At 36.3% G+C, this 24,744-nt stretch overlaps 6 protein-coding genes across 15 annotated transcripts; 2 read left to right on the forward strand and 4 right to left on the reverse strand.

Annotated features, from left to right (window-relative positions):
* Positions 1–60: 60 nt before the first annotated feature.
* Positions 61–1,043, reverse strand: LOC121783962 (non-specific lipid transfer protein GPI-anchored 5-like). The gene is made up of 3 exons (XM_042182150.1): positions 658–1,043; positions 521–577; positions 61–370 (listed from the first exon to the last, which is right to left on the reverse strand). Exons 1-3 carry the CDS (start codon positions 980–982, stop codon positions 261–263), a joined length of 492 nt encoding a protein of 163 aa, XP_042038084.1. The 5' UTR covers positions 983–1,043; the 3' UTR covers positions 61–260.
* Positions 1,044–2,274: 1,231 nt separating this feature from the next.
* Positions 2,275–3,376, reverse strand: LOC121772081 (non-specific lipid transfer protein GPI-anchored 5-like). 2 transcript variants are annotated; one of them, XM_042169051.1, is made up of 3 exons: positions 3,036–3,376; positions 2,687–2,740; positions 2,275–2,583 (listed from the first exon to the last, which is right to left on the reverse strand). In XM_042169051.1, exons 1-3 carry the CDS (start codon positions 3,352–3,354, stop codon positions 2,459–2,461), a joined length of 498 nt encoding a protein of 165 aa, XP_042024985.1. In that variant the 5' UTR covers positions 3,355–3,376; the 3' UTR covers positions 2,275–2,458. The 2 variants fall into 2 exon arrangements, with proteins under 2 accessions (XP_042024985.1, XP_042024974.1); XM_042169040.1 differs by having other exon boundaries at positions 2,687–2,767.
* A 2,178-nt stretch (positions 3,377–5,554) lies between these two features.
* Positions 5,555–6,522, forward strand: LOC121771010 (non-specific lipid transfer protein GPI-anchored 20-like). Its single transcript, XM_042167810.1, has 3 exons — positions 5,555–5,952; positions 6,031–6,117; positions 6,202–6,522. The coding sequence occupies exons 1-3, from the start codon at positions 5,622–5,624 to the stop codon at positions 6,378–6,380; spliced, it is 597 nt and encodes a 198-aa protein (XP_042023744.1). The 5' UTR covers positions 5,555–5,621; the 3' UTR covers positions 6,381–6,522.
* A 590-nt stretch (positions 6,523–7,112) lies between these two features.
* On the forward strand, positions 7,113–8,328 carry LOC121784034 (non-specific lipid transfer protein GPI-anchored 25-like). Its single transcript, XM_042182219.1, has 4 exons — positions 7,113–7,491; positions 7,781–7,816; positions 7,922–7,951; positions 8,105–8,328. The coding sequence occupies exons 1-4, from the start codon at positions 7,113–7,115 to the stop codon at positions 8,290–8,292; spliced, it is 633 nt and encodes a 210-aa protein (XP_042038153.1). The 3' UTR covers positions 8,293–8,328.
* An 81-nt stretch (positions 8,329–8,409) lies between these two features.
* Positions 8,410–14,474, reverse strand: LOC121783973 (probable RNA helicase SDE3). Of its 9 annotated transcripts, none has more exons than XM_042182164.1 (7): positions 14,130–14,474; positions 13,936–14,020; positions 13,459–13,552; positions 12,005–12,871; positions 11,721–11,891; positions 9,202–10,650; positions 8,410–9,063 (listed from the first exon to the last, which is right to left on the reverse strand). In XM_042182164.1, exons 4-7 carry the CDS (start codon positions 12,836–12,838, stop codon positions 8,641–8,643), a joined length of 2,877 nt encoding a protein of 958 aa, XP_042038098.1. In that variant the 5' UTR covers positions 12,839–12,871; positions 13,459–13,552; positions 13,936–14,020; positions 14,130–14,474; the 3' UTR covers positions 8,410–8,640. The 9 variants fall into 9 exon arrangements, with proteins under 9 accessions (XP_042038098.1, XP_042038123.1, XP_042038130.1 ...); XM_042182189.1 differs by having other exon boundaries at positions 12,005–12,874; XM_042182196.1 differs by lacking the exon at positions 13,936–14,020 and having other exon boundaries at positions 14,255–14,474.
* A 1,402-nt stretch (positions 14,475–15,876) lies between these two features.
* On the reverse strand, positions 15,877–18,375 carry LOC121759498 (proteasome subunit beta type-2-B-like). The gene is made up of 3 exons (XM_042155100.1): positions 18,065–18,375; positions 17,051–17,174; positions 15,877–16,441 (listed from the first exon to the last, which is right to left on the reverse strand). The coding sequence occupies exons 1-3, from the start codon at positions 18,220–18,222 to the stop codon at positions 16,103–16,105; spliced, it is 621 nt and encodes a 206-aa protein (XP_042011034.1). The 5' UTR covers positions 18,223–18,375; the 3' UTR covers positions 15,877–16,102.
* Between the last annotated feature and the right edge of the window lie 6,369 nt (positions 18,376–24,744).

The following is a 24,744-nucleotide window of genomic DNA, read 5'->3' on the forward strand; positions in this document are numbered from 1 at the left end:
CAGGTCATTTTGTATGTTTATAATTTATTTTCAATTAAATATCATCTTGCAAAACTTAAATAGAACAAAATGAATTATTTTTATTAGGAAGAGAAGAAACTGGCAAAATAGTCTCTTCAGCCATGGTACAAATTCAGATGAGACCCCAATAAAGAGGTCGCATCATAATCAAATAAACAATCACTACTAAAAATGCAGAAACAATAAATGCCATACAACATTCTTAAGTCTAAATCATAGTAATATAAACTAGGATGAAATCAAGCCATGGACATTAGGAAGAGAAGGCAAAACAGAGCTGTAACACCCAACTTATTTGAAGTTGCTCCAGAGAAACCATCACCATTTGGCACTGTCTTAGATCCATCCCCTGCCAACAACATTTTGAAAGTCAGAGTCGGAATCCCATTCTAACTAAGGATTCTTGTGGTTCTGGAGGTTCTAGTGACAGGAGAACCAGTAATGGATTCGGGTAAAAGTAGTGTTATTTTAAATAGTTAATGGTAAACTTCGCACGTACCTGAGCCGGTATTGGGAGAATCCGGTGCTGAGTCAGGAGAGCCAGCAGGGGAGGCAGCTGCCCATAGCAAGAAAACATTAAGCGCACGTGCGAATTCACTAGAAAAAATGTTGATAGACTAGGATGAAATTCCTTACCATTGCATCGGGTGAGAGGGGGAGTTTCGATGTTGCATGCGCCGGGTAAGGCCAAAGCCTGAGTTTGGTTTATGTTGAGGCCGAGGTTGGAGCCGCCGCCATTGAGAACCTCACACAAACACTGCGGCTGGGATCCCACAACTGTGCGCAGCTGTGTGCAGCACCCGGAGGAGGGAGAGGAGGAGTTTCCAGAGATGTAGTTGAGGCAGGGAGACATGCTGATGAGGACGTTTGTGCAGTCGCTGGATTGGGCCGTAGCCATGCCCGCCAAAAGGGCGGTGGCGAGAATCACGGCGAAGCCCATTGAGGTGTGTTGGTGTGCCATTTTTGGATGATGTAAATTTCTTGATGTTGTTGGAGAAGTTTATGTGTTTTGTGATGGAGAATTTGGATTTGGTTATGGGGTTTATATAGGAAAGTGTTAAGGTTGGGTGGTGTTGGTTACCAACCTCCCCTAATGTGACTGTGGGTTAGTTAACCTTTTTTATTAATTTTTATAATATTCAATTCAATGTGATTAGTGGGGAGACTAGAATTAGTATTAGGACAAATGGAATTGGTTAGCTACGTGGGTGAGCAAACTTGATTATTCAGTGTGATCTCTTTGAATTTGTGTTGCATGATTAAATTATTTACCAGCAAGTTAGTATCCTGTCACTTCTTTCTATATCGATCGTGTAAGTCCGTGTTTTTATTTATATATTTATTGTCTTTAAAACATAAAAAAATTGTATTACTGTAGTTATTTTGCAAATTACATAAAAATTGAAGATTGTTGTGTCTTTATTTTTTTTATCTAAAAATAAAGAAAAAATATATGATACGGCTTTCATTTTTATACTACTATAATTTCTAAAGTTAATGATAATATTAATAATAATAATAAAAAATAAACATTGATATATCAAATTATATATTTAAGAGAGAAATTAGTATTTATGTGGACTAATTTATTTTACTCAGAGTTTGTTGCTTCTTAACATATTATAAAGTAATATTTACTACTATTATTATTGTTATTAATTAACCATTCTCTCGCTAATAAGAAAACTTCTCTTTTGTTGTTGACGCTTTAATTTTAATCAATTTTATTACTCCTTGTCACTGAGATGAATCAAAATATGGATTAGCTAGTAATCAACCAAAAAGACTGCTACTCTTAAAGAGGCAACAAAATTGGCAAATTCTAAATTCTAAAAATATATAGGTCTATTAAGCAATTAATTTTCGTATATGAGTTAGTTTTTTATTTTAATTCTGAAAAAGTGTTTTTCCATTTACTTATAAATATTTCTTCTATTTCAGTTTTGTACTATATGGGAGTAATATTCTTAATATGATGATGAGTTATTATAGAATTGAGATACATCAGTAACAACATTTTTTTCATCGAACCAGAGCAACATTAATATTTCTGGATAATTTTCAATTTTTGTACCTTTTACTTTGTAAATTACCAATGTAGTTAAATTCTTTTGTTCAAACTAGAGATATGTAGAGAAACAAGAAATTCAATTAAATTGACAAATAAAGAAAAGCTCAAATCCATTCAGAAACATAAATTCCATAGCACAAACATACTATAGTATAATCTTTCAACTTTGTAAGTTTCCCAACAAACACTGAAACGACTAACACATTCTCACCAATTTATAAAAGTCACATTTTTAAAAAACTCACACAAACCATCAATGGTTCTTACAGGAAAATAAAATAGCAATTAATACTTAATACACACACACACACACAAAGACGCACATAAAACATATGGAGTATTATGATTTCTTAATTCTCTCTAAAATCAGTAGATGTTGAGAGCTGATGAAGCATATGCAACTGTGATGAAGAATGTGATTTTGGTCACAAGACTGATGTCGATTGTGCTTCCGCTTGAGGTTGAGCCATCGGTAGGAGTTGTCTTCGACCCTGCATGATCACGGTGAGTCGAGTCGAGTATATAAATATGATTAATTATTTTTAAAAAAATAAGAAGCATGGATAATAAAATTTGGAATTTAGAATAATTTACCAGTGACAGAGGGAGAACCAGGCACTCCATTAGCAGATTCTGGAGGTGCGCTCTCTGGAGAACCCACAGGCCCATTAACAACTATGGAATTATAAATCAATTTCACATTTACATTAATTAATAATAATAAAAAAACACACTATTGTCTAACATACAATTTTAGAAATAGAAATATAATATACTTTGCCCGTCCAAAAAAAATAGTTTATTTTTGTCATTTTGAGGAGCACTATCCACAGCATATTAATGTTTCAACTTTCAACTGCTTTTATTAAAATCTGTGTCCCAATTCTTTAATCCTATTTTTGGTGGACAGATGGAGTAATATACTAAGTGCTACTTTACTTACCGTTACATCTGCTAGTTGGCGGGGTATCCACCTTGCACACGCCAGGGAGACCAAGTGTGAGGGTTTGATTGATGCTAACGCCAAATGATGATCCCCCGCTGTTGACTATGGTGCATAGGCACCGTGGCTGCGTCTTCACCACATTAGCCAAGGCGGAGCAGCATGATGCTGAAGGCGTGGCGGCCGATCCTGACACGTAGTTGAGGCACGACGCCATGCTCACTATCACACTTGTGCAGTCGGATTGACCCTTTACCATTGTCGAAACAACGGCAATTGCTACAAGTGCAACGAAGATCGCAACCGTTTTTGGCGCCATTTTTTATGGATTCAAACCTCAAATCTTGTATGTGTGTACAAATTATATGTCTTGTTTTTGTTATTATTGCATTGGAATTCCCATAAACTAGTGATCTATATATATACCTAGGTTGCCAATTTTAAATGTTGTGGATTAAATTCTCCCTAGTGATAAGAACTGCTAGAATGTGGTATTTGGTAAACTAGAAGGGTTCATGTGAGGTAATAGCCGGACTTTACTTAGCCAAATTCGGCCAACGTGTCACATTAGTATTGACTTGTGTAGATTGATCTTAATTTTGTGTTAATTTTTATTGTATACATGTTAAACCTACTACTTATGCAAAAGGGTACATGTATTTGTAATAATTTAGCACTATTAATCATCTGGTTGATTACCTAACCCTGTCTTTAGTTGACTTTTATACATGCCACACTTGTCTGTTTAATGAATTCTTTATCAATTTATTCTATGCATATAATCTTCTTTGAGACATAAACTATAAACCCAAATTTATTTGAAAATAAGTTCGATATACATAGGGTTTAGTTGGATTTAAAAATTTACAACTTCTACATGAAAATTGAATCCAACACTAATTATTTGATTTTGGTGCTAATTAAATATGCACATTTCTCTTGATGACCAGATTCTAACATTTTTATTCATTCATTCATATGCATGTATGCCATATTAGAATATATGTGTCCAAATAGAAAAGAGTGTTTGTGAATTGTTTTGGGGACACTAGCTATAATTTGATTGAATTAATTAAGTTAGACGAGCCTTGTGTACTTTTTCACAATAGTACTGTGATTAAACATCGTTCAACTACATCTGAGAGCATCCACATATGGGGCGCTCGAAGGCTCGCCCGATGCGTGTCATCGTCCTCGGGCCCGCCATCGAGCACCATTGTGGGTGCCCGGACGATGCGACGCCCTAAGCCCACGCCCTATGCTTCGTCCGCGGTAGAAGCGCGCTTGATAGGCCATCGGGCGCGCCATCGTCCGCGCTATCGGGCGCCATTGTGGGCGACGCGGACGATGGCGCGCCCGATGGCACGCGTTTTTTTATTTTTTTTAATGCTAAATTCAAAAATTTTGTTTAAATACCCCCTACCCCACCTTCATTTGTAACATTTCATTTCACGATTCCACTCTCGAAACTCTGCGACAAAGATGACGAAGACCACCGAAGCTGGTGGTTACACGAGCAGCGAAAGCGGAACTCGTCCGGTGGACCTCAACCGGACGTACGCGGAGGATGAGAGTTCTGGCACACCGATGTCCTCCCGGCGTCCCATAGGCGTCAAGGCTGCGAAGAACAAGGGGAAGGCGACGGCGACATCATCCTCGACCGCTGCCACCCCATCGCCGATCCCGATCCCGACCCCGAGCCCGACGGCCGCCGCGTATGTGGAGTTGGCAACAGCCTCGATGGCGCGGACGTTGTTGCAGACGCACAAGGCCCTCGAGAAGTGTACGGACCCCGCCAAAGCCGAATACCTCCGGGGGTTGATCGATGAGCTGCGCCGGAAGTTGGGAATTTCGTAGATTTTAGCCAACTTGGATCGTGTAACTTTTGTTTAATCAATGCAGTCTTCGCCGGTTTTTATTTAATCGTTGCGTTTTTTAATTAGTTTGCATTATATATTTTGAAAACATTTAAATTAATTAACTAAACAATAGTAAAACCTATAGGGCGCCCCTTATGGCGTCCCATAGGACGCCCCACTGCAGGTGGAAGGGTAGGAGGATAAAAAAGATTATGTGGCAGTGCATAGGGCAAGCCTTAGGGTGCCCCGTTGCTAATGCTCTCAATAAATGAATAAAGAAATAACTCTACATTTACGTACCCTTACTTCCTTCACTTCATATGTGAATATACCACTCGCACAATATTGAAAAACACAAATAGTACTAAGAAAAAGAACTCTTCATCCAATCATTACACTATTCATCATATCAAGATAAAAACATTGGAGTTCAGGAAAGACAAAGAAGCCAAGTGGCAAACATGACAGACCAAGAAACCTATTCTAATTTGATAGACATCTTAATCATAGTATATCCCAAATAATTAGTTATAAGTAGTTGATCCACAAATCCCACTTTAGGTGAGAGATCTCCCTTCCCTCCCAATATTAATTGCTTTCCAACTCCAAACTCTTCCATCTATAAATTCCCTAGTCTCAAACTCCAATTCCATCATCCTAAAACCTCCAACCAAATCACTACCATTCCCACACATTATCCACAAAACTCAACAACAGCAACAACAACATGGCCTCCCTGCTCTCGAACTCAGCCCTAGCACTCATCGTAACGGCACTCCTCCTCTCCTCTGCCTCAGCCCAGATCTCCACCCCGTGCACGCCCTCCATGATCACGACGTTCACACCGTGCATGAACTTCGTGACCAACAGCAGCCTCAGTGGGAGCAGCCCCCCTTCAGAGTGCTGCAACTCCCTCAAGTCCCTCATGAGCAGTGGCAAGGACTGCCTCTGCCTAATAGTCACTGGCAGCGTCCCCTTCAACGTCCCCCTCAACCGCACCCTCGCCATCTCCCTGCCACGCGCCTGCAACATGCCCGGCGTCCCCCTCCAATGCAAAGGTTAGATCATTTCACCACCATCATCATATTAGTCCAACACCTCCTACTTTTTTTTAGCTGATTAAGAACTCTCTGCAGCTGAAGGTGCTCCGGTTCCAGCTCCAGCGCCCGCAGCCTTCTCCCCGTCTCTCTCTCCCAATGCAGCCCCTTCTCCTACTGCTTCAGGTTTGTTCCATTAGTCCATATTTAGACACACAAAAAAAATCAAGATTTTATTTTTTTGCATCATCATATTTGGTGTACCTGCAGGGTTATCTCCACCGGAAGCACTGGCTCCACGAGGTGAGGAGACTCCAGCTCCACCAACTCCAGGCACTTCAGGCGAAACGCCATCGGGTAGCAGGGCTGGGGTGACACCTTCTGCAGCTTACCGGATTTCGCCTTTGCATTTCGTGGCAGTTCTTGCAGCTATAGCTTTGAAGTACTAGTGTAATGTTGTCTCTGTGATGGATAAATATTCTTTTACATAGTTTTGATTGGATTTGTGATATTTATTTGTTTCCCTTTTTTGGGCACTCTGTAATATTTGATGATTGTGGTGTGGTAATAATACTATTATTGTTTGTTTCTTGATGTGTCATGACAAACTCTTTACACTACATATAGTATCAAAGTTTTATAAAAGAACCTTCACAGGGCAAAGAAATGCAGAATAAAACATAAAATTAAATATGTGATCAAAGAGTAGAGTTCATTTATCAAAGTAAAACACAAAATGCAGTGTGCAACACTAAGTTTCCCATCTTACCTAAAAAATATAACAAAAAAAAAAAACATCTCTCTGCTTCAGCAATGATTAAGCTTCAACACCTTCAAGACTTAAACAACAAATATATAGACTAAGGGAGTATGTGAAAAAAGAAGGAAGAAAAGCAACATTTTAATTGATAAAAATAAAACAAATATATGTGTTGATACATTTAGAAACTAACTTAATAGTAACAAAGTTAGTTAAGGTAGCTGAGCTTCAAACCCCACTCTACAGTCTAGCTTACATATTTTGATCAGTTACACAACTTAATTTTGCGACATTCGCAGAAGGGTATTTCGGGAAGTTCTGAATACAAAATCAGTTAAAAATTCCCGCCAAGGCATAGCATAGTATATACACACTTTTCATACCCATTCAACAGATTGACATGTCATCACCGGTAACCGCCATGAATCTCGCACCCTACATTCTTCTCTCCATCCTCCTCATTCACCGCCCAAATCTCACCTCCGCCGTTGACGCCCGCGATTCGCCGATGATGCTTCCCTCCGCCGCCTGCACCGACGAGCTGGTCGTCTTCTCCTCGTGCCTCCCTTTCATCGGCGCTTCCCCCAACAACCGCACCGAAATCCCTCCGCCGGAGTGCTGCGACGACATCTCCGATGCTTTCTCCAACGGCTCCGCCATTTGCTTATGCTACTTCATTCTCCAGCCGAATATTCTCGGATTTCCGCTCAATGCCGGCAAGCTACTCTCCCTCACATCCCTCTGCCCGCGGAATGATCAAAATTCCACTGCTAATTTCTCGCTGCAAAAACTCTGTTCAGGTTCGATTTAGATCTCATTCACTTCGCGTTTATTTTCCAATTACTACCTTTTATGATGAGTTTTTTAATGTTGAATCTGTAACGATGAAACTATTATTGATAAACTGAAATTCACTTAGTGCGGTGTAATTTGATTAATCTGAGATAAAAAAATGTATACTCGCTTCCTATTTATAAAACTCAATCTTTCTGCAATTTGCTAAATTCTTTATAACTGAAGCCTAATTCAATGTGCATTGTTGATAACTCTATGCTTATACTAATATTCTTTGTGATGAATTGGTCACAGATTCAGCTACCTTGCCTCCTCTTCGCAGCATAACAGGTAATGCAGATCATTCCTTCCCTAGCCAGTTTTCATTCTATTACTTCCGCTACCTTTTTGGTGTCTCTTTGATGTATTAAAATTGATGATTTTCAATTTTATCAGGCACCAACAAACCAAAGCCTCCCAGTACTGGTAAAATGATGCAAATGCAGTCTGATTGTAGCTTTTTTTTTCTTCAAATTCCTCGAGCTAAAATACTCAGTTGTTATGATTCATTAAGCTGGTTTAGTATTGATTAAAAGACATCACTCTGAATCTCTTTGGATTTGTAACATCTATGATCAGCTGCCCAGAGCCCTCCTCCACAGGAATTAAGCCATCAACCTTCTACTGAACAACATGCAGATGGATTGCCTAATCAAGCAAGGTCATCAGCCCAATCGTGGGCTATACAGAAGATCTGCTGCCTGCGCTGGACTGTGCTAGGTTCCTTATTTTGCATTTTCATCTCTCAACCCTCCAAAAATAGGTAGCTGAGGTATTTTGAATTTGCGTGGGATGTTTCGATGACAGATCACTGATGATGTGAATTGATATCTTGTCAATGGTACATCTGATTAATAGCAAGAATTGTGAGAATGCATCAATGATATGTTAAATGACAAGAATTGTGATAATGCATTCCTGCATCACTGAAATCTAATCCATAGGACATAAATACAAACAGTTATATTTTGTGATCCACCAAAAATCATGGTTCCTTGGTTATAAATGTCTAATTTAAAACCAGTGAAGCTCTAGTAAAATATGAGCCAAGTTCCAGAGTGTGACCCTTGGTCTTCTTCGTCACTAGAAACTCCTTTGCTCTCTTTTGCTGAACTTTACTCCCATGGTACATCATTGTTTATGTGAAAGTCCTTAAAAGGAACATCCAAAGGCTTAATATTGGTTTCATCGACCTGAGGAGCATCAGATGACTGGAGATTGATGTTTTCTTCTTCATCACAAGGAACCTCAGATGGCCTGAGATTGATGTTTTCTTCTTCACCACAAGGAACCTCAGATGGTTGATTCCAACCACCGTCTTCCTCTTGCTGCCATCCACCTCCATGTTCATCCCAATTAGATCCAGATGGCTGATAATTTTCATCCCATTGAGATCCGGATGGCTGATCATATTCAACCCAATTACTCTGGTACACTTCGTCCACCTGTGCAGACTCTTTCTCTTGTTTAGGAAGGAAGCAACCTTTGTAGGAGTTATTTTCCACACAATACCACAAGAGCTTGTTCCAGTTTGGATCCTGCCAAATTTAAACAACTAAACTGTATTAGCATATGCAACATTATAAGAGTCCTTGATAGAGATAGACTCTGATACAATTAGGAATAGTAATAGCGACTTAATTTTAGTCAGACATGTAAAAAGAAGTTCTGTATACCTTGCAAATTATGTGAGGATTCCCAATAATTATGATCAAAGATTTGGCTCGCGTAACAGCAACATTAAACCTCCTTGGGTTGCTAAGAAATCCCAAATAATGAACCTTGTCAAACTCATTGTGTTTGACAGTCGAACGGACAGTAGATACTATAATAACTTTCCTTTCTTGTCCTTGGAACTGTTCTACACTTCCGACTTTAACATTCGTATTACCAAGACATTCTAGAGCTTCTTTTATCTTGCTTACCTGCTTCCTATAAGGTGCAATAACCCCAATCTCTTCCTCTTTAAGCCCTTTTTCCTCTATCAAAACTTTAATCATCTCCACAGTCTTGCTTGCTTCAATTCTGTTGAACCAAGATGGATTATTTCCTTCTCTTTCATCACAGCCTTGAATGCCTATAAAAAGTAAAGGAAACTCATTATCCGGAATTATGCCTTCCCAGGAAGAGGAGTTTTTGTCCCCACATGGGATCAATTCTCCGGCATAAAACATTTCTGAGGGGAGTTTCAGTATTGCCTCGTGTGTCCGATAGTTTCTTACCAACTTCGTCATAAAACTAGTATCTCCTCTACGATAGAGTTCACACTCAAAAAGTCTCTCCAGATATGAAGTACCTAGTCCATTTTCTTCAGCTTCTCTAGAGAAAACTACAGGCCCCAGCTGCATAGGATCTCCCGCGAGAACCAATACGGTATTTCTTGAGTACAGATGAGATATAGGAACCATGGCTTCTGGCTCGGAAGCTTGACCAGCCTCGTCTAGGAAAATGTAGGAAAACTGACCTCTCTGAATGCCTGCAGAATATAGAATCGAGGCACTCGCGTAAGTAGATACAATAATCCTATACTGCTCCAGGACTTTGCACGGAGGACACACAAAGATGAAATCCTCGTGATGGCAAAAATTGATGTGACTGGGGTTGACATCATCAAAAGGACGTGTGTATGCATTAAGCCGAAAGATCTCGTGCTCCTGAACCTGAACTGCTTCCTCACTGATCAGCCTATCCAGTATATGGTCAGCTGCGCTATTTGAAGGTGCACATGCTAGAATACGGGCATGTCTATCTTCACGGTAAATTTGAAGGATAGCTTCAATAAGAGTCTTTGTTTTGCCCGTACCCGGGGGGCCATGGATGACATATGGAGGGCCTCCTTTACGGACAACGATCATGTTAACAGCCATCTTTTGCTCCTCATTCAGGTCGGAACATATAGGTGTTAGTTCTTTGTATATCCCCAGTCTCACTTTGGACATTGCAGATGGGAACAGAAAGTTCCTTTCTAAAGATTGAGCAACTTCAATAGCTTGATACAACCGCCGCATATTTGTCCGGTTATAGTTGAACTCTACATTGTAGAGGTTACCATCTCTGTGACTACGGTGAAATTGTAGATCAAATTTCAACAGTATTTCTTCGGCTTCTACTCGATCGATGTAGCCCTGCACAGTAAGCAACCAAATATTCAAAGAGAGAGACAACAAAATACTCTTTTTATTTAAATAAAGAATGAAAACATTGATATTATAGCAAAAGAAACTTCAGAAGAGTTCTTGGATTCTACTAATGTTGGGCCACGCTAAACTATCTCCACTTCCTCCTTTAAACAGATGAATTCTAAACCTATGGCTTATGGACTTAGAGTCCATTCCTTTATTTTAGATAACTATGAGGAAAGAGATACTATGTATCTATACTAGAAGGAAAAATTGTCTAAATCGATATATTATGGAAACGAGATTGAAATGATGCCATAAAGAACATGATCTAGCTCACTTTAGTTTACTATGGAAACAAGGTGCATTGATAACATAAGATATTCCCTTCTGATAGGAAGAACTATAGCAAACCACTACCCCAACAAAATAAAGCTTCGGTCCTAGGATCCCACATGATTGCCTAATAGGTGGGCATTTCCCCTCATAAACAAGCTCTGCTAAATAGCAGAAATTACAAATTCAGTGTGAATTAGATATGAGAAAGAATTGGCATCTTAAGAAAAACAACCTCATGAAATGCTTTCATTAATCTACATTAGCTTATGACAGAATAAATGATACTATTATATGAAAAAGGAAACATGACTTTGAATAAGGATGCATAGAAAGATATAACTGTTTAATCTCTTGTAAAAGCATATGATGATGGATGTTCACAAGAATACTAGTATTAGTCTCAGTAGTGCAAAATTCTCCACCACCAAATCTCGAAAGATTTAATTGCTTGCCAATATGTATCATAAACTGATAGGATAGTATGCACACAAATAGCTTTGCTAATTTTATGGGGCATAAACCCACTGAGTAAAAAACGAATAAGCAAGAAATTTATCGAATATTTAGTAGGAACAAAGCATTTTAATATGGATTGAAGCTATCATTTAGAGCACGAAAGCCTTCACCGAACTTTAAAAAAGGAAGCACTATATTGCTCCATTATGTCTAGGGTGGTTGGGATCATCAGATGATTATATTCATAAACAAGAATAGGCATGTTCGGTTTAGAGGCATGCCTGATACCGAGGACTCGATGTTTCACCATCAGAAGCAAGCTCGGCAAATATGAAGTCGCCACTAACAAGAGAAGGCCTTTTCTCAGCCAATCCTGGGACCTCAAGAGACAACATCTGCCCTCTCTTGCTCTTCATGGTGACATCCTCCATGTAATACGACTGCATATCTTCCTAAACTTATTGAAAACACAAACAAAATCCCGTTATGCTAACAAACATCAGAACATAACTACGTGAAGGTGCACGTTTGAAAAGAATATGACGTGTAATGAATTGTTTCAAACCTCCAACTTTATCTCCTCCATAGCTAATAGATTCTTGAAGAATGCACCATAATTCTTTACTGTTAGCCCCTCAACGACTGGATCAGGAATCTCATGTCTGCTTAACATGGCACGGATTTCCGCTGGAATAGGATACTCGGGCAGATGATATCTGAACACACGACCTGGTCCCCGACCCCGACCCCGACCCCGGCCCCCAGCCCCAGCAGGGCGTCGTGCTGCAACATATGCAGCGTCAGGTGCATGCTGATTGGTGATGTTACGGTTCTTTCTCTGAGGTCTTTGGTATTGTCTTGTAGATGACAAAGACTTGGAGATGTTATCTTCTGCCAGCAGAAAAAGGAGACGTTCAATCACCTCGTCGCCAACACTGAAGTGTATAGCGGCCGAGTGCACGCCTATTTCCTTCGGTTTGCATGATAGCCAAATAGTCAAAGCCTGATTTGGTCTAATCACTCTGTCGTCTAACGCTACTAATTCCATATAATCTTGGATGTATTCCATATCAGAATCAGCTGTTGGAGGCTTCATTAACGAAATCTTAAATGAATCCTCAGGTTTTGAGTCAAAAATCTTCACAGACCACAGATCTAAGGACTCATCAGTGGTGTTTCTTATTGTAACTGAATCAAACATCGTTTCTCCTACGATTCCAGACTGAGGTTTTCGTCCTTCAATGAGAGGAAACGGGACAGATATGTTGACAATTTCACTCTCATCAGCAGGGTTGTAGCTACAGACAGATTGACAATTATCAAAGTCAATGAAACCAATGTCCCCTTTATCTCCTACGTAAGAGTACTCATCATCTGATTTATCGTGAATTGTTCCCATCACGATTGTAGAGAGAAACCTTGCAAAAAGGATCTGCTGAGTTGAGGTAAACCAGCCACGTTAAGCCACTCTATATTTAAGTGCTGTAAACTCAATAGTTAAAATTGGACATTCTTTTCACAGATAATTTTTCTCAGCTTCCTCCGAAGCTAGATAACAAACAAACAACTAAACCTAATCGTTAAGATTATGTGAGATAAATTTACAGAAAGACTGCTACCCTACAGAATACATCCACATAAGAAAGCATGACCAAAAAGAGATAGTTCAAACGACAGAAAATTTAACCAACTCATAAATTTCTATACACAATCAAACAAGGGGGTGTGTTATAATGCTAATTTTTCTTAAATTGCTAACTTGCTAACCCATCAACGTAGTGTATTAAAAATGTCAACGCGATCACATTAAAATGTCAACACATATTTGTGTTGACATTTTAATCAACTTTGTTGATATTTAAATATTAATGTCAACACAATGTATTAAAATATCAACTTAAGTTTATGTTGACATTTCATTATCATAGTGTTGACATTTTTAATACACTACGTTGATGAGTTAGCAAGGTAGCAACGGATCACACCCCACAAAACAAGATTGTATGTCCCAATACAAACCTTTGGTTAAACTAATATGTCTCGCATGCAGGTTTCGTTATATTCTTTCTCCTCCCAGAAACGGCAAACAATGGCCCAAGATGCTTAATTTAAGCTGTCAAGAAAGAAATAAAAAAACAGATTAAAAGAACTGATCCATAAAGATCTCGAATCAAGCTGGTGTTACACTCAATCCCACTACATGAACAATAATTCCAGTCAAAAAAGGATAATTCCACTAAAATATGAAAACCTTGGCTGCAAATACTAAAATAAATTCACTCCAATTTCCCCCATTCTCAAACCTAACCCAAAATTAACTGAATTGCAACTTCTAACTAATGAATGAGAAAAAAAAAACAAATCAGATTCATTAAAAGAGAACCACCTGCAGAACACAACATGAATTACCACTTCAAATAAAAAAACAATCGAATCGACATTTAAGAACATTACACAACAGAAGCAAAAGAGATCCATCACAGTTCCCATAATTACCAGAAACAATACTTATTCATTAGCTGGTGAAATGTAGCTAAGAAGATACATCAAACGTTCAATCCAATAAGCCCTTTTCCATTCACTATATTTCAAAAAAAATTGAAATGAATCGAGAATAATTAACAAGGACACTGATCACAATTCACCACAATCCTACTAAAAAATAGAAGGTTAAAGTGAAATACACTAACTCTGGCATAAAGCAACGAATTTGGGTTTCAAAGTTGAGAAAACGACAGTAAAAAGATTCTCCAATGAGGAATAAAAAAGCAGGAAAGGCAGAGAGAGGACACGCAGAAGAGGCCACGGTGGTTACTCTGGCAAAAGACGAATCATGAAAAAAAAATGAAATACAGAAATTCAGCCAGTGAGACCTAATCGAAGTCTGTAAAGGTTCGGAAAATCAGGATTTGCGCCAAGAACAATTCTAGAATGGAAAATCGAAGAGAGTGAAGGTGATTGTCTCTGTTTGTGTGAGTGAAAATGTGCAATCTTCTTCGTCCGGTCGGCCACTTTCTCAAGCCCTTTGGCCCACTTTTTGCTATTTTAGTGTAAAACCAACACGCTATTAATGATTTTATTGCTAAACCAAGACACGCTAATTTTTGCTAGTTTTCTTTATTGCTTTCTTCAATTATGATTTCTCGCATTTCATTTTATTTTATAATTATTATCACATAAGTCTTTATAATTACTAATAATTTTGTATATTATTTTTATTTTGTGAATGAAAATTGATTATGGACTTGATTATTGCATGATTTATGTATTTCACTCATTATTAGAAATGCTAATTTATTAGTAAACAATTTTCCTACAACCAATTAGTTAGATATTTCCAAAAACAATTTATTGATATGGGCACTAAATGATCCAAATCTCTAACTTATTAATTAGAAGAAAAAAATGTTAATCACCTAAAATTATTTCTGTCATCGTAATTAACTAGTTAGGAAAAGAAAGTCGGCTACCTAAATCATCGTTGTCAATTTACTCGTATTAAGTACTTCATTATATTATACTCCCTTTATCTCATCCTCATTTTCCTCTTTGAGATGTCTCACTTAATATGACACATTTTATAAAAGAAAAAATAACTCGTCTGCTTTATTATGTTGTATTTTATTTTCTTGCCATTTTATTAACAAAACAACATTACATAGAAACCTGTCCAAAAAATAAACGGTTCGCTTTAAGCAAGGCGAAGAGAATAATAATTTTGTAATTATAACAAATGCTACTATACTATAACGATTAACAGTTAAATAAGTTATCATTGTCAATGTACTCGTATTAAGTAGAATTCATTATATTATATTCCCTTCGTCTCACGCTCATTTTTCTCTTTGAGCCTTTCCACTTAAAGTGATGCGTTTTAAAAATGAAAATATCACATTTCTGCTTTATTCTTTTATAATTTATTCACACATTTTATTATCTTCCCATTTAATTAACAAAACAACATTACATAGAAACTCGTACCAAAAAATAAACATTTCACGTTATATGAGACGGACAGATTAATAATTTTTGCTATTATAAGAAATACAACTATACTATAATGATTAATTGTTAAATACAAATAGACTAGTAAACCATCTCTCAAAATTTCGGAGAGGAGTATACTAATGTAATGTGTCACATTTCATTCAATCAAGTAGACTGCCAATCCACGTAGAAGTAGAACTACCCATGTCAACAAAATCGGCCAAAAAATCAAATAAAAAATGTTAAATATTCAATTTTGCACCATTATTTTAATGTTAATATCTCAACCTTATATAATTGCAAAGAATACTCAATATTTCAATTTTAATTATAAATATCCAGCAAAAATAATTTAAGCTTGAAGAAGAAGTTAAAATACTCCAAACTATTCATAGAAGAGGTTCTTACTGTAGTGAAATAGCAATGGAGAACTTGAAAAGGGCAAAAGGGTTAAAGCATAAACTATAACGTTGAACAAACGGATTGCTAAAACAATAAGGAAGCAGAGTCTGATATGTCCTTCTCTTAGACAAGAGGAAATCTCATCCACGCAGTTCATACTAATAAGTGCACCTAAATTTCCTCAAGCAGCAAGAATTCTTGGCATATTACATATTAAAAAACAGATGCAAAGTCCAGCAACAAGGATGGAGGTCTGATAAACAAGCCAGCAGAATCATGCTGCCGCAACGGGAACGGGGGCATCCTTGATGGACTCACGCCACGCATATTCTCTTGCCCCGTCCTTGTCCACGATTTTGATTAAGAAGTTTGGAGGTGCTACAACCAGCCTACTACGGATTTCCCTAATGCATTTATCGACCAACTCGATGGCCTCTTCAACAGTCATGTCCCGACGGTAGTGTCTGTCCATCATGGAGAGTGCAAAGTAGGAACCGTAACCGAATGCTGCTTTGTCAACCTTGTGAAGGGAGGCAATGTAATCGATGAAGTAGAGAGAAGGGCCTACATCCTTGTCATATCCAGCCAGGATGATATTCACCATGTATGGGTTCTGAAAAAAAAAACCATAGCAGAATTAGAGGTCGTTAAAATATTTTGAGCTCTAGTTTGTCTCAACAGAACGCAGTAAATCTATACCACTCACTGAATGCTTTATATTCCTAGTAAAGTTAACATGAAAACTAGTATTGCAACATAGTGCAAATGCACTCTTACTTAAGAAGAAGCACAAAAACAAACGAACAGAACTATGAAGAATGCTAATTTACCATTCAATACAGAGACACAGACAAGTTATATTGAATATGACTGTCTCTCTCTCTCTCTCATTTATAGTTTATACATATCATATACTCCATATACTACACACACTGCAAGTAGCGTTTTGAAGAACAATATTGGAAGAGGCTTTACACATGTCATGGTTAAGACTCAACCGAACTAAAAACTTAGAACAGCAGGTTCAGATACATTCAGTTTGTATAAAGTAATAAGGAAAAACAAAATATCAACAAGGAATACTAAAATATATTCAGAAAGTCCAGTTAAAGAACTGCAAAATCAGTAAGAATGCTCATAAAGCAAAAGGAGCTCAAAAATCCCAAACATTACTCATATTAAATCAAATATCATAAATCAAACTCCTAAATAGCCGTATTACCTTCCTCAAGGCAGTTGCAAGCTCGCCTCTGGTGAAGTTTGCAGTAGCTGCGGTTGTCAGAGGAATGCCATTACGGAATTGGTATAAAGCCACATTCTTCTGTACATACTCTGTAAACTGAGCCCTACAATAACATTCACAGAAAACTAAGTGTCACTTTTAAACTTGGCATGAGAAAGAGAACTACAGCCTAGAGAAAGAATAATTATGCAAGTGAAGCAACCGTGATTTTAAACTACAATATATATTCTTTTAACATCTAAATGGGAGACATTACTAGGAACATGTGAAACCAATATTATTTGGTGACATGGTCTATTAATTACCACATAAACAAATGATATGGGAAGATAGTAAACTGTCCATGCATGCTATATGGGAATGTAAGACTGTTAGATTTGCACTCAACAATCATTTAATACAATGAAACAATGGCAGTACAATAACAGTGCAGCATTACTACTAAAATTTAATAGTATCGATTTGTGAAAGTTATCTAGACTACCTTGATTCCTTCCTTTGCCAATCAAGTTATCAAACAAAACAAATTAAGGCTTCTTCACTTCTGACTTATCAGGCACCACGAAATTCAGAATTAAGTAGATAAATGTCATTGTACAGACGAAGTGGGGATTTCATTATCCATCGAGTATGTGAATAACTACCATGTAAAATTCAAGCACAACTGTAGACATCATATCACACATTATCATAAAACAATGATTCAGTCATCTCCAGATGCTAAACTTCTATATTAGGCAATTGAGTGCGACATTTTCACTGAAATCAATGAATTCACAGATCCAATCTTAAAAAAAGGCACTCACCATAGACACAACCCTAAAATGAAGTGAGCCTACGTTCAAACACTCAATATGACACTAAAAGGCTTAATCCAGGAAAATTTCATAGCTAAAACCGCAAAACTATAGATGCCCTAAATTCTCCAACGAAACGCAATAAAAACAAAGAAATGAACACATTTTCTCAATCAATCCGGAGAAGAGATTTCACCGATCGCCAGTCTCGCCGGAGGCGCCCATGAGTTTGTGAGAATCTAGAATCATGATCTTGTCCTCGTTAGTTTTGTGTACGAGAATGCTATGGACGGCCGATGAGTCCGCCACCACTATCGCGAAATCCTTTCCAACCAGCCCGAAAACTGACTCCATTTTTGCTGTTTAATCTGCGTTTTCAGCTACAATCGGTCGGTTTCTGCGTTTGTTCTGTTCGGATCTGAAAGCGATTTTGGCTGGAATTTTTTTTCACAGTTTTTGGGGTCTTTGAGCTATGTTTTGGTTTATTTATTCATCGTTGCTCAGTAGAGAAGGTGTCTTGGAGAACAAGAGGCCTAAATCGCGATTTTGTTTGGAAATTAAAATCATACTAATATCGTGTTTTCCCCTTAACTTTCTCCTTTTATTTTCAGAGCATAATTATAAATAATGAAATTACCCTTAGTTCGAAATCATTTGTATTTAATTCACAATAAGAAAATTTATATATCTGTTTATTAAATAATCTAAATTTACAATATAAAAAATTACTAAGTATAACTATCTATTTAGAAGATCAGTTATCAACTAAAAATCGTGATGGATCCATAAATAAAGGAGCAACTTCAAAATTTATTATATTCTTTTAATTACAATGATTTAACTTTCAAAATCATCAAAATTTACAATGATTTAACTTTCAAAATCCATTTAATTTTCTGTTATATTCTTTTAATTAAAATCGTTATCTTTACTTTTTATTAAGAAAACTCATTCTATATAGATAAAAGATTTTATTAGAGTATTTATTTTATGTTTACATAATAGAATTTCAATAATTCTACTGATTTGAAAATCTATTGTTGCTAGGTAAATCTGAGGTTGCAAGTAAAAACTATTGGGCCTCTAATAAAAGAACTATTGGGCCTACAGGCTCAAGTGAAAACTCTATAAACTTGTTGCTGATTATCCCTTTTTCCAAATTTAAAAATTTTAAAATATAGTATATGTTGGTAAAAGCTGGTATTGAGAAATATAGTTGTGGTGATGAGAATTCTGACGATATATATCGAATTATGACTAGAATTAATGAATACAAATTATATCGAGTATAAAAAAAAACTTGAAAATGTGACCTCAAACATAAATAATTAAAATATTACTACTAAAGACTAGCTTTGTAGTTCGCTAAGCCCTAAAGCCTAATTATGTAATTCAATGATTGAATGAGCTAACAGTAGTCACTAACATGTTCATAATTTTTATTTGGGATGCGAACAAAAATTACACTGATTTAACTTTCAAAATCCAATTAATTTTCTGTTATTACATTCTTTTAATTAAATGCTGTATTTACTTTTTATTAAGAAAACTCATTCTATATAAAAAATGAATTTATTTTAGAGTTGTTATTATTTGGATGACTTTCGTTTTTTATTAACTCTAAGCTACATCAATAATTAAAACAGAATATAGTGAAGCCGTGAAGGAGTGGTGGAATTCAAAGGATATTTTTTATCTTTAACATTTAAAGGAGAATTTAGTGAAGGAGTGGTGGAATTTGAAGAATATTTTATTAATAGCGATGATAATTTCACTCCAAATGCAGTAGGTATTGGATGTTAGATAAAAGAAGAATTTTGTTAGATTTGGAACAAAAGTTTTCCGAATATAGTACTAGGGAGAATTTTGTTAGAATTTGGAATAAATTACTCATGCATATAAATTAGGAATTTTTCCAAAAGTTTTTAAATTTCATATACATGTGTCGCATATTTATATGCATGAGTAATTTATTTAATCTATACTTATTTTGAGTTATAACTTAATTTATATAAGATGAAATTTGAATATGGAATGATTTCAGAATAAATTCCCTCAATGGAAAATTAGGATATTCAGAAAAAAAATAATTATTATGTGAAAGGGAACACGTTTGTTATTAATGAGGTGCTCAAATTTTATTTTTATTTTACTTGCATATAAAAAATTAATTAATCATATAAGTTTAGAGTAAATTAGGGGAAAACGAAAAGTAAAAGCAATGTTGGAAAATAATTGGAGATACTTAATTCGATTAAAATACAATATAAACCATACTATCTCAAAAATCATACTGTATCTTCAAATCCCAAATCATTCGTGTGTCTCTCTCTACACATATAATTAAATATAAACCCTAAAAGCCATGTAGCGTTCAGCACAAACGCCGGGTGAGAAGTCCAGAGCTTCTATTTTCAAGCTCCGTTCACCGCAGCGCGACAACGACGACGTAGACCGGAGATGTCAAGGATATTTTCTTGATGCATGCTTTCTTTGCGGAAGGAAAATAGTTGAGCATCAGAACATATACATGTTTGGGTATGTATTTTCTACTATCTATCCCTTCAGTACAAAAGAGAGGTGTTTTGCAAGCACCAAATATGCTTGCAAAACGCCATTTTGCAAGCACTTTGCGAGCACGAAGGGTGCTACCCATTTGGCTCGTTGCAAAAATTGCCACCATTTTAGCAAGCACATGCTGAAACTTTACGAGCACATTGACCAATGCTCGCAAAATGGCTTTCAAAATCTGGTGGTCGAATTATTACTTTACAATCACCTTTTTGCTCGCAAATATCCTAGAACCTCTCTTGTGCTCGCAGTGTGCTCGAAATTAAACCCATTTTCTAGCTTATTTGCAAGCACTGTGTTCGCAAATTGATATTTTTTTCAGAAAATTCTATAATTTTTTATTTATCAGTATTATTTTTTTCAGATTAATATTAGTGTTTATTTTTTAAAAATTATACATGAAATTAATCAAAAGAACAAAAAATATTCAAATTTTACATAAAATAAAAAAAATATTTTTTTTACAACCAAACGAATGATTTGAATCTTCCAAAATGATCTATCAAGCCACGGTTTCACAACTTAGAAGACCGTGAAGCTAGAATAGAAAACATAAATGTCAAAACCTAACATAAGCTAAATCTATTCACTTCTTCTCATCTCTTGAACTTTTTGACTAAGGACCTTTACCAACTCCCACAATTCTTTGATTTCCTGTTGTATTAACATAACCTAAGTTTAGGATCAAGAAAATACTTCAGATGCGCATTGATGTATTTCTTGTCGTTATTCTAAGCGCAACTCCTCTCGTATTTCCTGTGATAAAAAAATATATACATCACCAAACACATACATGAGTTGATGCAATATAACTTGCTTACATCAACATTTGCAGTTCTCTTATATGTATACCACCCATCCTTGAACGTGAGTATATTATGGAACGAGTCATACACACAATCTATCACTGAGACTCCTCTCTCGGCAGCCTATTTATCCAAGTATCAGCAGTTAACAATTGCATAAAAATTAGTATATCACTATTAAATGTAAATATCTATAACTTTAGCATGACATCAGATACAAGTAGGAACATTTGAGTAATGAAATATCCAATGTAGAAATAAAAGATTGTCTAGAAGAGTGTCCTTAGAGCATCTCCAGTAAGACTGGACGTCAAATAGCCCTCACATAGCCTTCACACTGCCACATCATCAGCACTACAATTCTCATGCCATATCAGCTTGCCACATCAACTGGACATCAAATAGCCCTCACATAGCCTTCACACTACATATTCACATCACTAATAACAATTATATAATTTAATTTACAATCGTATCAACATACATAATTTAATTTACGAGACAAATACATTTAAATTGAATAATACTATTAAAATTTCAAAAAGTATCAACATACGGAATTTAATTTACGAGACAAATACATGACGTTCAAAGCGCGTACATATAGTGTTTTCAAAAGAAAAAAAAATAAAAAATAAAATCTGACGCCGGTTTGACGCCGATCCGGGACCCACAATGGCGCCGTGAGGATCGGCGTCGGAACCGGCGTCATCACGCGAATCGGCATGGCCACGCCGATTTTGACGCCGATTTTGCCGACGCCGGTTCCAATGGTTCGGCGTCAGAACCGGCGTCGGCGAAAAATCGGCATCGCGATTTTGACGCCGGCATTGGAGATGCTCTTATATCTGAATTATGTACCGTCTAACTCTAGCTTGCCACCTCATATACAAGAACATTGAATTTAAAAACAGGGCTGGTGCAAAATCCATTGAGGGGGATGATTGATGATGAAGTGACTGTAATAAAGGTCTAACTTTGGTGACTGGAATTATATGATCTACTTATCTAATGAGTAAATAGTTGAATATATTACCCTCTGAGTACTTCTGAAGAATGTTCAGCAGCAGTGCTCCTTGGCCAACCTATTTATCAAAAGGTCAAATACTAGGATCAAGATATTTGGCACGTATTGACTTTCTTTTTTTGAATTGATATAGAAAGATTCATATCAAAATTATCAATATTGGGATAGCACCAACACGCATACATATATCAAATCACAATTATCAAGAATACAAACAAACCTTTGATTCAGTAATTTCTCCGTAGCTAGCATGCTCTTTTGTAACAAAGACCAGAGCAACACTGATGCAGATTTTCAATTCTGGAAGAACGATCCCAATATGTTGAACAAGATCTATAACAAGAACAAAGCCAACATCAGGAAAATCCGAAACTCAAAAGTACCTGGATCGACGAGTTCGAGAGAAAAAAAAAAGCAGCAGAAATCTGGAAGGAGGAAGCAGAGATTGAGAAGAAATCGGTTGCATGGAGAGGATATAGTTAAAACAATAGGAATCACACCAAATTTAGGGCATTTTTATGTTTTTGTTTATCTCAATTATTCATTTACTTATGAATATATTTCTAAACAAATTAATTAATAAAGAAAAAATAGAATAATTAATGACGATATCATTCTGTCACTAAATAGCGTTGATGTGTCTGGATAAGTAGTAGTAGTATTTTGCTAATTAATGACGGATATGATATCGTCACTAATTCCGTCACTAAATAGCGTTGATGTGTCTGGATAAGTAGTATTTTGCGAGCACCATCGTTAGTTTCCTCGCAAATGGTTGGTTTAACGACAAAACAGCTGTTTTGCGAGCACCGCTTGCTCGCAAGTAGCGAGTACAAGCATTTTCCTCGCAATTTTGCTCACAAATCTGCCAAACTTTGCGAGCACATGCTGTGCTTGCAAACATGAGTTTTTTTTTTTTGTAGTGCTTGTAACTCCAAATTATGTAGATTTTATTTAGTGCACAAGCCAATGATTTTTTATGGGTTATTTAAAAATTTAAAACCATATTCCGTGATTGCTTAAAAACCGGGTTTAATTAGTTTGAACTGTAGGTTGTCATTTGATAGTACTTGCTAATACTTATTTTTTGTTGTAATTTTTTGGTGACGCAGTTGTTTTCAAGCACTTTGCTCCATTGCATGCCGAGATTATCAGATTGCTCGGGATAATTCGCCTTCGGAACTCCACATTTCGAAGAAGAAGAGTGTCGGAAAATAAATATGGTTTGTCGATGCTGCCTGCTGCTTCTTAATTTATTTCACTTGTAACTATTTAGCGCCCTGACGTGGAATCTATTAGAAATTGACCACTCACCCTTTAAAATGTTTTATAAGGGGGAGGGTTATCCACACATAGATTAGATAGGATCTTCACGAGTCAATGTGGGACGAAATTTAGAGAATTTAACACGCCACTCACGTGTGGGCCGGAAAGGACATCGGTCTTCCATCACGTGGGTAGGCAATGCAAGAGATAAGAGAACTATCATCGATGTGGGCCGGAAAGAACATCGGTCTTCCACTCATGAGGTAAATAGATAAGAGATAAAGAGAAATTCATCATCGACTTGGATCCGCTCTGATCCCATATTAGAAATTGGCCACTCAACCCTTAAAAGGCCTTATAAGGGGAGAGTTATCCACACTTATATAGATTAGATGAGATCTTTACCAAGTCGATATGAGACAAAATTTAGAGAATTTAACATAATAGTGTCATAATTTCTATTTCTATCATGGTATATTAACCTACTATTATGTCCATTATTAGTTTAGATTAAATGAGAGAATGCTACTACAATGATGTTAATTGCAAAATCTGATAAGTTAAAAAAACGTTAAACATGAATGTTTCTATGCAAAAATTGGTAGTAATAGACGGTATGGAGTGGGATGACGAGAATTTCGACGATACTTATCGAATTATGATTAGATATATTGCATATAAAAATTATATGAAAATTAAATTCTTACGGGGTATTACTATTTTCCTTTAATTAATTTCAAATGGAAGACTGGAAATTAACAGATAGTAAAACTTTAAATTTTTATATAATCATCCTAGATTCCTAGTAATACTTTTTAATTATATATTACAGATAATCACCTTTTTGTACTATAAGCAATTCTTTTCCGTAGTAAATATTTTTACTTTAAAGACATAATCTGTTGATATTTTTAGAAAAATAAGAACATTCCATATTTTCAGCATTTGACCATATCGTTTTACTGGTAAATCAACATCTTTTTAAAAATACACAACATATAAATTTCATATAAAATAAAGAAGTATCTCATTCTTGGATATTAGTACTCCATTTCTTATTTATTCAAAAGCCCATACTCTATAATAGGGGTGCTGTTAGGTTGAGATTATTTAGCTAAATTGAGAAATGAGATGCAATCTCAGCCACTAATCCACAAGATTAACGACATGTCAACAGCTATCACATTATGTCAACACGGGGGTATA

Source organism: Salvia splendens, chromosome 2, assembly GCF_004379255.2.
Source record: "Salvia splendens isolate huo1 chromosome 2, SspV2, whole genome shotgun sequence".
Classification (NCBI taxonomy): domain Eukaryota; kingdom Viridiplantae; phylum Streptophyta; class Magnoliopsida; order Lamiales; family Lamiaceae; genus Salvia; species Salvia splendens.